The following is a 12673-nucleotide window of genomic DNA, read 5'->3' on the forward strand; positions in this document are numbered from 1 at the left end:
AGACCTGCATATCCCTAACCTCCACTTCAGCCCAACTCACATCACCACATTGTACTCCTATACACTATATCCTATGATAAATATCAAGAAGCTTAACACACTTCCAGTGAAGGATAAGGTACTTTCTATTTAGCTCAAAGAAAGACAATGCAAAATAAAAAATGCTTTTGGAGAAGTTAGTGCTCTGTAAGCTTATCCTGTGGCAACTTGTTTCAAGTGCCTGTGCTTTTACAAAGTTTTGGGTGGAAGGCAAAGCCACTACGAAGACAAAGGCTCAATGGGAGTAGTGTAGGGTTCAGACTAGACATCACCAGGTCAAGGTGAGAAATGCAGCAAGCTATATGAACATGTAAGCATATTGTTTCACATGGAAGCGGTTTATTCGGTGGAAACTGGGAGGCTTAATAGACTAATGCAATGTCCTGTTTTTTAACTACCTGGGTAAAATGCTCCCAGATGGATAGAATCGTCTTAGGGATAAATTTAGCTGCATCTTGTAATTTTCACTTCTCAATACTGAAAGCATTGGCTGGTGTCTTACCTTAGTAAAGGCATGCTACATAGAATAGGTCATATTCATATGACAGTGTTCAAGGCCAGGTTGGACGAGGCCTTGGGTGATATGGTTTAGTGCGAGGTGTCCCTGCCCATGGCAGGGGGGGTAGGAACTTGATGATCTTAAGGTCCTTTCCAACCCTAACTATTCTATGATTCTATGATATTCTACTTTTGGCTTACTTGTTGTTCTTCACTATAAAGCAGCCACAGAGAGTACTTCAGAAAGCATTCATGAAGCAAATCACAATGTCATTGTATTTGGAAATCAATCATTCTTGGTTAGAAGTAAAAGTGCCACAATGAACTATGCTTGGTTAAACTGGGTGGGGATGAAATAAATGATTTTATAGTGACTCAAGTGGAGTTCAGTGCTCATAAATAAGTGTCCTGCATAATGGGAAGAAAACACTTCAAAATTTGGATGCAGAGAGTACTAGTTTTGTGCTTTTTATTCTTTTGTGTTGTATTTGAAATTTGAATTTGGAATTGGAAATCCTGTACCCTCAGCAAGTGGAGTTTAGAATCCTGTCCTTCCTCGGTGGTATGTAACCTAGAAATTCCACTGCCATGCCTTGATTTTGTTATTTCCATTAAATATTTGCTCATTATTACTCACATATCCATGGTTATTTGGTATCAGGAAGCCACAGTGCAGTTAATTTGTACATCTAACACACTGGGAATCACCTTCTTAATTTCCTTGACCTGGATCATAAATAGATGGGCTTCTGAAGAGCTTGGCAGTTTCTAAAGCCAGGAATTAACTGTTACTGGTGTATGTGCTTTGTGCTGATGTTTACAGTCCTGATTGTTTCAGAATGTACCTTTCTATTAGGAATTCACAATATTTAGGACAAAACTTTCTGTTACTTTAAATGAGAAGTGACATACAGTGAAAAAGAATGTTTGTGCTCTCTTTCATGTAACATGGATTATAAGGGCTGAAAAAGATTGACTCGTAAAGAATGAAATCTCAGAACTGCTTCTTTTGGTTTTGTGTGACTCATGATTAATCACTAAGACAGCACTGTTTAGTGCCTAAAGTGAACTCCAGCTGTGTTACAGGAGCAGGGTTGTCATTGGTCTGCAGCCACAAAGGCACAGACCAACATATTTGAAGGACAAGAGGGACAGACTCTTGTGGACAGAAAGAGACTTCTGAGGAAAGCATGGTTATCAACAACACAAGGAGCAGGTTCTGACCTAAAACATCCTGATAGACTGTCACAATAACTCATAGCCATAATAATATTCAGCTAATTGCAGTGAAGGTCAGAGTTTAAAATAAATAAAGAAATAAATTAGTTCTTAGTAGTTTCTATAGTTACTGTTTTGTACACCTCATCATCCCATGTAATATGTCTCTATGGCTTAAGCTCAAAGCTGCCTCTGCTGAGAACTGCACCATGTGGGGACTAAAATATGTGCCCATAAACTTGAACTGAAGAGAGAATATATGATTTTTTTTTTCTTTAATTTGGTCTTACTTTCCAGGGGAATTGGATCCCCACACATTTCAGGTTCTCCATCACAAATTAGTAAGAAACAGATCCTTTAAATCCTCTCATTACTTTAGTGCTTTGAGGTAATTCCTGAAACATTGATATGTTGATTAATGGTGGTCAGAAGTTAATCTTTTAGGAAAAGGACTGGCTGCACCCAAATGCCTCAAAGAGTTTTTGCGTTTAATCCAAGGTCTAGTTTTGGATGAAATCCTGTCTTGTCTGAGTTCAGTGAGGTTTTTCCACCAATTTAGTCAAATTGTGATTTTTTTTTTTTGCCTTTATCATTTAATACCAAAGCATCTCTTAAGATTAAAAGGATAACATCAAACAACTGTTTCTTAGGATAATTGCAACACTAGCAGTAATAATAAACATAGAGATGGAAAAGACATGGAAGTAGACTGAAATGAAAACAATGACTTGACTTACAATTCTGAAATTATAACCGTTTTTATTTTCTTATGTCTGTTAGAGAGCTGTAGGCTTTGGAAAAATATATTTGCTTCTGTTGCTTTGTCATGCTTATGAATTAAGCTGCTGTGTTACAATCCCTCAGAATCATTTTGAGCTTCGTATTTCATTTATATAAAACTCTCATATGGAAAGTGAGCCGCTGTCTTTCTAAGAATTCCAAAGTATGCTTTTTAATCTTCTCTAAATTTTTTTGAAACAATCATTCTAATTTCACATCTATAGAACCACTGAACTAATTCATGTCTCCCTCATTTAGTTTGATCAAGCAGCTGATGCTGAATTTGCCTGGATTGCAGAAACAGAAAAGAAACTGATGTCTCTGGGTGATATTAGGCTTGAGCAAGACCAGACCATGGCTCAGCTACAAGTTCAAAAGGTAAAAGAAATGCATTTCCAAATGTCACATTAATTATTGGCCGGCACACTCTCCATCTAGAAAGTGTACTGGCACGATTTAATTTTCAGTCCATCATAATGCACTTCAAAAATAGTTTTTGCTCAACATACTCCCTTTTTTCTTTTTTTTTTTTCCTGACCAATTTTTATTCTGTTCCAAGGCTTTTACCATGGAGATTTTGAGGCACAAAGATACCATAGATGAACTTGTTAAATCTGGGGATAAGATTATGAACACGTGCACCGAAGAAGAAAAACAGGCCATGAAGGTAAAGTTTCTTAAATTGCAGCTACAGCAGTAGATATGCAGACAACATATAAATAGAAGGATTCCTATAGTGTGTGTCTTGAAATACTAATGAAAAAGCATTAATTACAGCCACTTCTAGTCTAAGGATTGTAGTACTAGAAGAAATGCTGTTGTGTATCTCTCTTCTTCCTTCAGGATGTTCAGAGATCAAGCACTGTGTACTTGCTTCATTGCCAGACACTAATTTGTAGCCACATTTATCATCTTCATCCATGGTAAATAGTATTTTAGCCAATGGACAATTGAGTGAATAGGTGTTAGTCATCTGGGGTAGTGTGTATGGAATCTGGCGGTTCATCTTCCTGAGTTCTCTTGGGTCAGTGACACTCCATGTGTATTTCTATGCTGGATTCAATGGCTATGCACCTCAGTGTGAATCTTTCATTTCTGGCGTTTTCAGCGTGGACTTCACTTGCCAAGATTATTCCATACTGTTGACTAACACAGTCCATGAGAGGCATTCTTATGCCTTTATTTATTGCACACACAGAGAAAGCCTAATGTTGGGGCTGCATATATATACAGACAGATTTTTCATGTTAGCATTTAAGAATGGGCTAGTTATGGGGTTGGGTTTGTTGGGTTTTTTTGCTGAGTTATGGTAAGGCTGGATATATAGTGTAAGTTTAGTCTTTTCAATCACTGCCTTCCTTGAACAACAACACTAATTGTGCTCTGCTGGAGGATTTCTGAAGAAATCTGATTTGCTCTTAAGTGAATTTCAAATAGATGAGAAGTTCTGTCTATGAAACTGTTGTCATAAGAGAACACAGTTTTACGTGAGACACTATTCAATATTTGTATTTGTCAAAAATACGGTATATATGTGTGTTAGGCTATGTTTTGTCCTTTGGATAATATCTTTATACTTAATTCACATGCAAGACATAACAAATGAAAGGATAGCTTGTTCTGGCAAAAAAAGATTCTTCACCAATTCAATGACTTGCTTATATGTCTAGTTTTTCCAAGGCTAAGTATTTATGTGCATTGTCACATATAATATTTCATTAAAATGATAACATGGGCAGTCTTCCACAGGAAAAATGCATAGCTAGTTGATACTTTATTATCATATGCCCAATGCAGTAGACTTACAATGTTTAGGCTTTATAATTTTATCATATTATTAATGGTAACATATCCTCATTACTTAAAGTGTGCTAACCTGGAAAATAATGCTTTGTGGTTGCTGTTGCAAGTTTGTAAGCTACAAGCACAACATTGCACCCTATTTTCTTGCCAGATTTAAAAACAAAACAAACCCAAACAACAGGGTTTTTTTATATTGTTCATGATGCCTTGATTCAGAAATGCTAATCTTCTGCCAAGTGTCACTGAAGATAAGGCTCTTCAGTAAGGAAGTGGGGCTAAGATCTGCAGTCAAATCATTTGCAGCTTGACTGGAAGCCCTATGGATAAAGTGTTATTTGTAAATATCGATATTATTAAATATGTTCTAATTACTTTGAGAATACTCAGCCAAAGTATGATCTCCCACAATACTGATTCTGTCCACCTTGAACACTGATGCCGATAGAAACATTATCAAAAGTAAAATGTGGTTCACTGTGGTTTGGTTCTATAATTATCAAAGACTGTTTATAAATGAAGGTAATAGACATGGAAAAACACACATTGCTATTTTTTGTTAATATTATTTTACAGAAAAAAATGGAAAGCCTCTTACAGAAATATGATACAGTCTGTCAAATGAACTCTGAGAGAAACCTCCAGCTGGAACGGGCTCAGTCCCTGGTTAACCAGTTCTGGGAGACTTATGAAGAGCTTTGGCCATGGTTAACTGAAACAGAAATGATCATCTCTCAGCTTCCTGCACCAGCCCTTGAATATGAAACTTTAAAGCAACAACAAGAAGAGCATAGGGTAAGCATTTTGCCAATTTTGAAAAACAAAGGGTCAAAAGCCAAGTAGTATTCTGCTTAGAGCTGTGGAGTACTCTGCTAAATGTTTATGACCCAGACAGTTATACTTCTGTTGAAAAATAAAGCTTTAAATCAGTAATAGAAAATAAATACATTTTCAGTTGGGCGTTTACCATTTCCCAAACTGTGCATGCAAACAAGATTCTCTGTGGAAGGCAGCAACAATGTATAAGCATAAAAGAGGGTGAAAGGGGGAAAAACTGCCATTGAAGTGAGAGCTGAGCACACAAAAGTTGATAGTTAAGTAAACTTAAAAGTACAAATTAATGTATTAGAACAATCCAGACCTATAAATAGAAAGAACAGATATGGGATGGTTTTGCAAGAAACAAGAGGGTAAAACATGACTATCTAAAGAACTAGAGTACCTGCTGTCAGCCTGCTGAAAGTGAAATGCTATGTTTGTGTACAGTCTGTGTACAAATATGTGCATCCATTTATCTTCCATACATGTAAAAACGTTGGCTTTTGTTTTGTTGGTAACAGTGGCGCTAAATTTAGCTGAGCCAGGAAGATGCACAATTAAAGGGCCAAGAATTGATTGCTTGGGTTCTAGCCAATTCCATAGTAATTTCTCATGTCAAGTATATATGTTATGTAACAATTAAAAGAAATAAATGTTTACCATAACATCACAAAATAGAAGCATCAGTTTTGTAGGCTGGCCACCATATGGGCTTTCTTACATGGAGGAATAATCAGCTGGGGTAAAAGTTAGTATGTTTCATCTATAGCTACTAGTATTACCTGGAATCAGGTGTATCCCACTGAGGTTAAAAACCTGCATAGGTTGGCACATGCGAAGCCCATATGGCTATTAGAGGTACCTGTCTCTCCCTACTAAGCACAGAATAACCAGGATTTATTTTAATTTAGCTGCCTCAATTAAGTGACTCAGGTTAGATAGGATGAACCCTGTCTTCAATATCTTGTTTACTGTGAGACCAGTTAGTGAAGATGTGCCACTCTTATGTACTGGTAAATACTGGGTTCACTCATTTGTCTTCCTATTATGTCCAGAATGAACAACCATGTTCTATTAAGGCTGGCTATATAACATGTGCTTTACAAACTATCTTGATTAGTCACCGTAAACCAAATCATGCTTGCTTTACTTACAGGATTGTTCCTCATCTACTTTAATCATTCTGCTTGCATGAGAGGCCCTTCAGATGAGCTTCTATTTTTGCATTTTCTCTGGGCTATGCCATTAGCTGAGATTTGTTTGTTAAGTAGAAGATTAATGTCAGGCAATTTTAACATGTTCTGATCTGAAATACTGGAATCGTTTACCCAATAGTAGATCATGGAGAAGACCAAATCATTTATTGTTCTAGTAAAAGAAAAGGAAAGAAAAAAAAAAAAAGTTCTGAATGTGAATTGAAAACGGTTTTTTATATTCACTTACATTTCTGTTCTGTTGTATTTACTGATGACTGTCTTTGTTCCAAGTCATGGAATTCATCGATTTGAGTCTGTGAGAGTAACATGCAGTCACTTTGGTTTGAACTGAGCTGTGGTTATGTGTAGCATAAGGTTTGGACCCAGAAATGTGCACTGTTGTGGCCTTGTGTAAGTTTTTTGTGCACAAAAATAGATCACACAAAATTATTTTCTAAAAGCTTTCAACCTGCTTTTAGCTTTCCCTTTTCCTCATGTCTGCTAGTCAACATTATTTTTCCTGTTGCAAGGCATACAAATAGACTTAGATTCTCAGTAAGTAGCTAGAGTCAGGGGGGTTTGCATTTTCATTGCTGTTTGTCATCAGGGGACTGTGGAGAATCATGGTCACTGTCATTTCAATCCTCTCAGCATCTCCTCTTCTGGGAAGGAGTGAGTAAGCAAGCCAGTATCAGGATTTCTTTTTAAGGGAAGGACCTTAGTTGAAGAGAAGAGGATTTATTTACACTGAGACTGGTGTAGGCCCTTTTGTGAGTCTTCATTAATTTAAACAAACTCTTAGCTGGGAGGACAGAGCATGTGCCTTTCATATTCCTGCACAAGGGCTTCACAAGAGTTCACAGCACCAAGAAGGACAGCGTCTCACAAGACAGTGGTATTATTCTGAAAAGGGAGGGATGAGCAGGGAAAATAAATAAAACTGGAGGGAAGGATGGGGCTACTCCTAAAAAAAAAAAAAAAAAAAAAAAATCCCCTTTCCCTTTGTCAGATCTATGGGTACAAGTAAACAAAGGCAAAATCCTTAGGCAAGTTGGAAGACACCTTGTGACCTAGCTACTTCCATAAGCTTCTGCACAGTCTTCTTCACAGTTTTGACTTACTTTGCAGGGGGATGATGAGAGGGAGTAGACAGCTGAGATTTAATTTCCCTACTAATTACTTGTTAAACTTGGTTAAGTAATAGTTCTGCTGTGAAGATAGAGGGGTCCGGTGGCCAGAGGGGAGACTGCTAAACTAAGTTAAGACATCTCTACTGATCAGTCTTTCTTGTCCTTTTGTCATTTTCACTGATTTCTTTGACCCTTCTTTGTGCTAGTCTCCTCTTCTTAAATCAAGGATAATTTGAATTACTAATGTTGAAGTGCCAGTGCCTCTTCCTATGATGTTCCACAATTAAAGGCTTTGCAGCAAGTGACAGATATCAACATGAAAAGTGGTGGTGTTACACCCATCTGTAATATTGTCACCATTTCTGTCATTATGGGTACTAAATATCATGGAGAATGTCTGTTGCCAGCATCATATGCATAGTTAACATCTTATATTTTACCTGTAATCGTACACAAGAGTGTTGTACAGACCTTTCCAGTGCATCTCTAATTGTGGTGTTTCGTGCCTGGATAGCTCTGTGTTGGAATGGGAGCGATCACTGGCAAAGCAGTCATTACCTTTTATTTGATGTTATTTGCACTTTATATTAGGATGAAGTGTATTTGTTTGGAATTTCTTGCCAGCTGGATGTGTTAGAAGTGTGGACATCTGTAATGTGGTGGTGTAAGCATAAGAAACTGATAAGTTGTTTCATTTGTTATAGCAACTGCGTGAGCTGATTGCTGAGCACAAGCCTCATATAGATAAGATGAACAAAACTGGGCCTCAGTTGCTGGAGCTGAGCCCAGGAGAAGGTTTTTCTATCCAAGAGAAGTATGTGGCAGCTGACACCCTTTACAGTAAAATTAAGGAAGATGTTAAAAAGCGAGCACTGGCACTGGATGAAGCCATCTCTCAGTGTACCCAGGTATCAGTTTAAGTTTAAAGTATAATTGGATTCATTCAAATGGAAAAGCACACAGACATTGTCATCCTACATGTATACATCAAGGCTAAACCACCATTTTATCTGGATTTTTCAACCTAATGGCCTGTGAATGTTCCTATCACTGCCTATGGCACTGATTTTTTTATTTCTCAAGGGCTTATGATGTTATATATTGGTCAGTATTGCAACTCTGCTGCAGCTGAAAAATTTTGAAGCAAAAAAGACCCCACCACATTTGGTCTAGAAACGTGGGATTTTGTCTTTACTTCCATTTTCTCTTGCTGGTCTGTTGCTAGCTGATGCTTTGTTTTCATATGGATGTCACTCTTGATTGGTTAACTTGGGTATGGTTACATCTAGAACTTGGCAGCTTTGCTTATGATCTGTTACCAGTGGAACCAGTGGGTGTTTTAGCAGTAGTAATAGTGATTTTCTTCTTTGCACATGCACAAGAACTTAATGCAACACATGCATGAACTGTTACGTAAAGGTATTGTGAGTGAAGTTAGACCTCACAAAATGTCATCATAAGCATAAAATTCAGATCAAGTCCACAAAAGTTGCGTATCTTAGGTTCATCACCCTATGCAATGAACTTTGATAGTGTATTAAGTGTCACATTCTAAAAACTTTTAAATACTGGGTTAATTGTCATGAAACCCAAACAGAAATTCTTTTACTCAACCCCAAATTCAGAAAAGAACTCAGTATAACAGTGTACGCGAGCCCATTCAAAACCCTGAATGGTTTGTTCTATACTGCTGTTTTTTATAGGAAATTCCAATTTTTTTCTATTCACTGGCAATTAAGTGCTATATTCTGCTTAGGTCTAAAATAATAAAGATATACACCTTAAAGTTCTCATCAAGTCTCATAGGCCATTGTACTTGATGTCATATTTGTAGCCCCTGCAGACTGAGTTTAAGAACCTGAGGCAAAAAATGACATCAGATAACATCCTGCTTTTGAACTGGTTACAGATATTATATAACACCTTCCTTATTCACACCTCGGAAAGATGCCTGATTATTTAGATTCAGTGTTTATCATAAATGCTCAGGTCTCCCCCTGTTTGCAGCTGCACATTAGAAAATTTAAGGTATTTACTTAGTATTCAAGTCCCTGCTTTGTATGTGATAGACATTAATGTGTTATACTGGGTAAGTACAGAAAGCAAGAATAAAAATGCATTCTTTGGTAACAGCTAGAGTATAATCAGATGTTGAGAAAATACTTAATGATTTATGCAATACTTTGATGTTAATTTTATTTACCTAAATGTATATGCAGATGCCAAAGCAAAACATTGTAATGCCCAGAATGTAATTTTATATCATCTCTTTTTATTAAGATACATAGATATATATTTTCAGAGCTCTGTACTGTGATGACTATGTCAGTGTTTGTCTAGACAGTCCTGGAAGAATAATTATTTAACTCTTCAGGTTTTAAATTATATTAAATTGCATTTTATATCAAAGGCAGGGCATAACATATGGATCCAGAATGAGAGGTTGTAACAACTTGAATTTCTTCCTTTTAAGTTCTCAAACACTTTGTCTCATTCATTGAAGTGTGAGTACAAGGAGGCCTGCTGAGTGTACTGACAACTTTAAAATGTAATTTATATGTCAGTTGTTATCACTTATGTAAGGTTTTGTTGCTACAATCAGTTTTTCAGAAGTCTTGAATGTGGGACGTCTACTTATCTTTCATAGCACATTTTGCTGGCTGGTATGATATTCACACTTCTAACAAAAACACTGAGTCTATAACATTAGTCACAGAGTCTGATTGAAGTGGGTTGTATGGTGGTAAAAGTAATTACACTTGTATTGCCTATATTCCTTTGAATAGAAAGGATGTGTAGCTATTTGTTTGCATAAGGTAATCTTGTGTTCTTTCTAGCACCTTTCCCAGGTGTAGCCAGGAGTGGGTTTTTAGGTCCTGGAGGATCATCAGATGCACCCACAGTTTATTAATCTCTTTAATTTGAAAGGGGCATGGTGGTGAGATATTTTTAGGGATCTTGATGGATCCAAACCATATTGTAAAGACTAATGTTGGACCTGTACCAAAGACCGTGTGCCATGTTAACATAGCTGTCATTGAGCTTCTGGGCTCAGTCAAATATGGGTGAACATAAAATACACACTAGTGTGCCCTTTTAGGTGCAAAAATAATGTACCTTTACTGCACTAACAAGCACCACCTGGACAGTAACAAATATCTTTCTGAATGACCTTACATATCAGATCTAATCGTGGTTATATGCCAGTATGTTGGTCCTGGTATGAAAATGTATGTATTTGATATTAAGGTAAATACCTTTTTAAAAGAATGAAATCAGAGAGCCATGGCTCTTCAGATGGTTTAGAGTGAGGTGTCCCTGCCCATGGCAGGGGGGTTGGAACTTGATGATCTTAAGGTCCTTTCCAACCCTAACAATTCTATGATTCTATGATTCTATGTATGAATTACACAGGACTAAATCCAAGTGGATTCTGACATATTTATAGTACCTTCAGATGGAGTGTCTCAGGACTTAATAGTAAAATTCTTAAATTGGAGAGGAAGTACCATTTGTAAGGTCATTTTTGTAACTTAAATATTAAAAGAGGTGAAGAACCATGAGGAGAGTATTTGTTGCAAGTTACACATATATATGTTGAATAGAGATGTTAAGTATGATAATTTTACTGTTCCTTTTTCCAAGAAAATTTTGCACGCCATTTTTCATTTGTTGGATTTTTTTTTTTCTCTAATTTCTCTGCCACTTATTTCTGTCCTTTACCACTCTCCCAGTTTCATGACAAGATAGATCCAACTCTTGAGAGTCTGAAACGCATAGTTGAACGTCTGAGGCAGCCACCTTCGATATCAGCAGAGGTTGAGAAGATTAAAGAGCAAATCAGTGAAAATAAGAATGTGTCCGTGGATCTGGAAAAACTTCAGCCAGTGTATGAGACGCTTAAACAGAGAGGGGAGGAAATGATTGCTCGCTCAGAAGGAGCTGATAAGGATATATCTGCTAAAGGTAGTAGACTGAGGATAGTTTCATATAGGGGAAATGCAGCAAGGTGCAGTATATAAAAGAATCTTAATTTCTGATGACCACTGATCTGTGGATTGTGTTCTGCTGGAGAAGCTGCTAAAGATTTATAAAAACAAAGCATTTGTTTAAAATAATTCGTCATGGATTTGACCTTTGTTTTATTTTTAAAGGCCATTTTGGTTGTTCCTACTTAACATTATAAGGAGCCCTGTAAAGAAACAATTTTAGAGTCTAAATTTTAAAATGTACACATATGTTTCTGCTGTAGAACTGTAGAGAGATTTATGGCCTAGAATTTTTTGCCAAGGTAGTAATCTAGTTCCTTTGTTGTTTAGCTGTTCAAGATAAACTAGACCAAATGGTCCTCATTTGGGAAGACATCCAGACCTTGACTGAGGAAAGGGAGGCCAAATTGTTGGATGTAATGGAACTAGCTGAAAAGTTTTGGTGTGATCACATGGCTGTTGTAGCTACTATTAAAGATACTCAGGACTTTATTCGAGAACTGGAAGGACCTGGAGTTGACCCATCTGTAGTCAAGCAACAGCAAGAAGCTGCTGAGGTCAGTAGAAAGTATTTTCTTGGCTTGAGCTATTTTATTTGCAGCATGCAGAGAAAAGACAGAATTACTGTGGAGAATATTTATGTATATAGAATATACAGAATTACGGGAGAATATTTAGTTTGGCTTAGGGACCAAGAGGGATAATTGTATAGAAATTTACTATAATGATGTCTCAAGAGTCTGTGGTAAATAACATGTATGAGTGCTTAATTGCAGTGAGCATGCAACATGTGCCTGTCATTATATTTACATACCTGTTTATAAACATGTATATAGTAAGCATGTCACCAAGGCTTTTGAAAGTTACACATGCTTTAGATTCCCTGAGTAATACGTAACATATAAATGAAAGGTGTGCAGATGTATTATGCTCTAAGCCTGTAATTATTTATAGTTAAAGATTTGAAAGTTAAATGATAACCTCTGGAAAAGAAAACACTCTGATTAAACTTCTTGTTTATTTTTTCCATCTCATGTTATTATTTAGACTGATGTCAGTTGATTTCTCTCTCACACTGCAAAGGGATGCTTATATTTTCAGCATCCAATTGTAAGTCCAGGTGACCTTAAAGAAAACAAAGGTGGTAATCCTGCTGTGTTCTATCTTGAAAGCAAACTGTACATGGATGATTAAATTTAGTGTT

At 36.7% G+C, this 12673-nt stretch overlaps 1 protein-coding gene across 11 annotated transcripts in view; it reads left to right on the forward strand.

Annotated features, from left to right (window-relative positions):
• The window catches only part of DST (dystonin), a 293848-nt gene that overhangs the window by 237509 nt on the left and 43666 nt on the right, over positions 1-12673 (forward strand). For all 11 annotated transcript variants that reach the window (XM_061347863.1, XM_061347864.1, XM_061347867.1 and 8 more), the window contains 6 exons: positions 2794-2913; positions 3095-3202; positions 4912-5130; positions 8185-8388; positions 11215-11446; positions 11800-12026. In XM_061347863.1, the coding sequence (XP_061203847.1) occupies positions 2794-2913; positions 3095-3202; positions 4912-5130; positions 8185-8388; positions 11215-11446; positions 11800-12026 (1110 nt within the window). The remainder of the gene's footprint in view (positions 1-2793; positions 2914-3094; positions 3203-4911; positions 5131-8184; positions 8389-11214; positions 11447-11799; positions 12027-12673) is intronic.

Source organism: Neopsephotus bourkii, unplaced genomic scaffold (assembly GCF_033783945.1).
Source record: "Neopsephotus bourkii isolate Nb327-2 ecotype Australia unplaced genomic scaffold, CSIRO-AGI_Nbou_v1 NB_330, whole genome shotgun sequence".
Classification (NCBI taxonomy): domain Eukaryota; kingdom Metazoa; phylum Chordata; class Aves; order Psittaciformes; family Psittacidae; genus Neopsephotus; species Neopsephotus bourkii.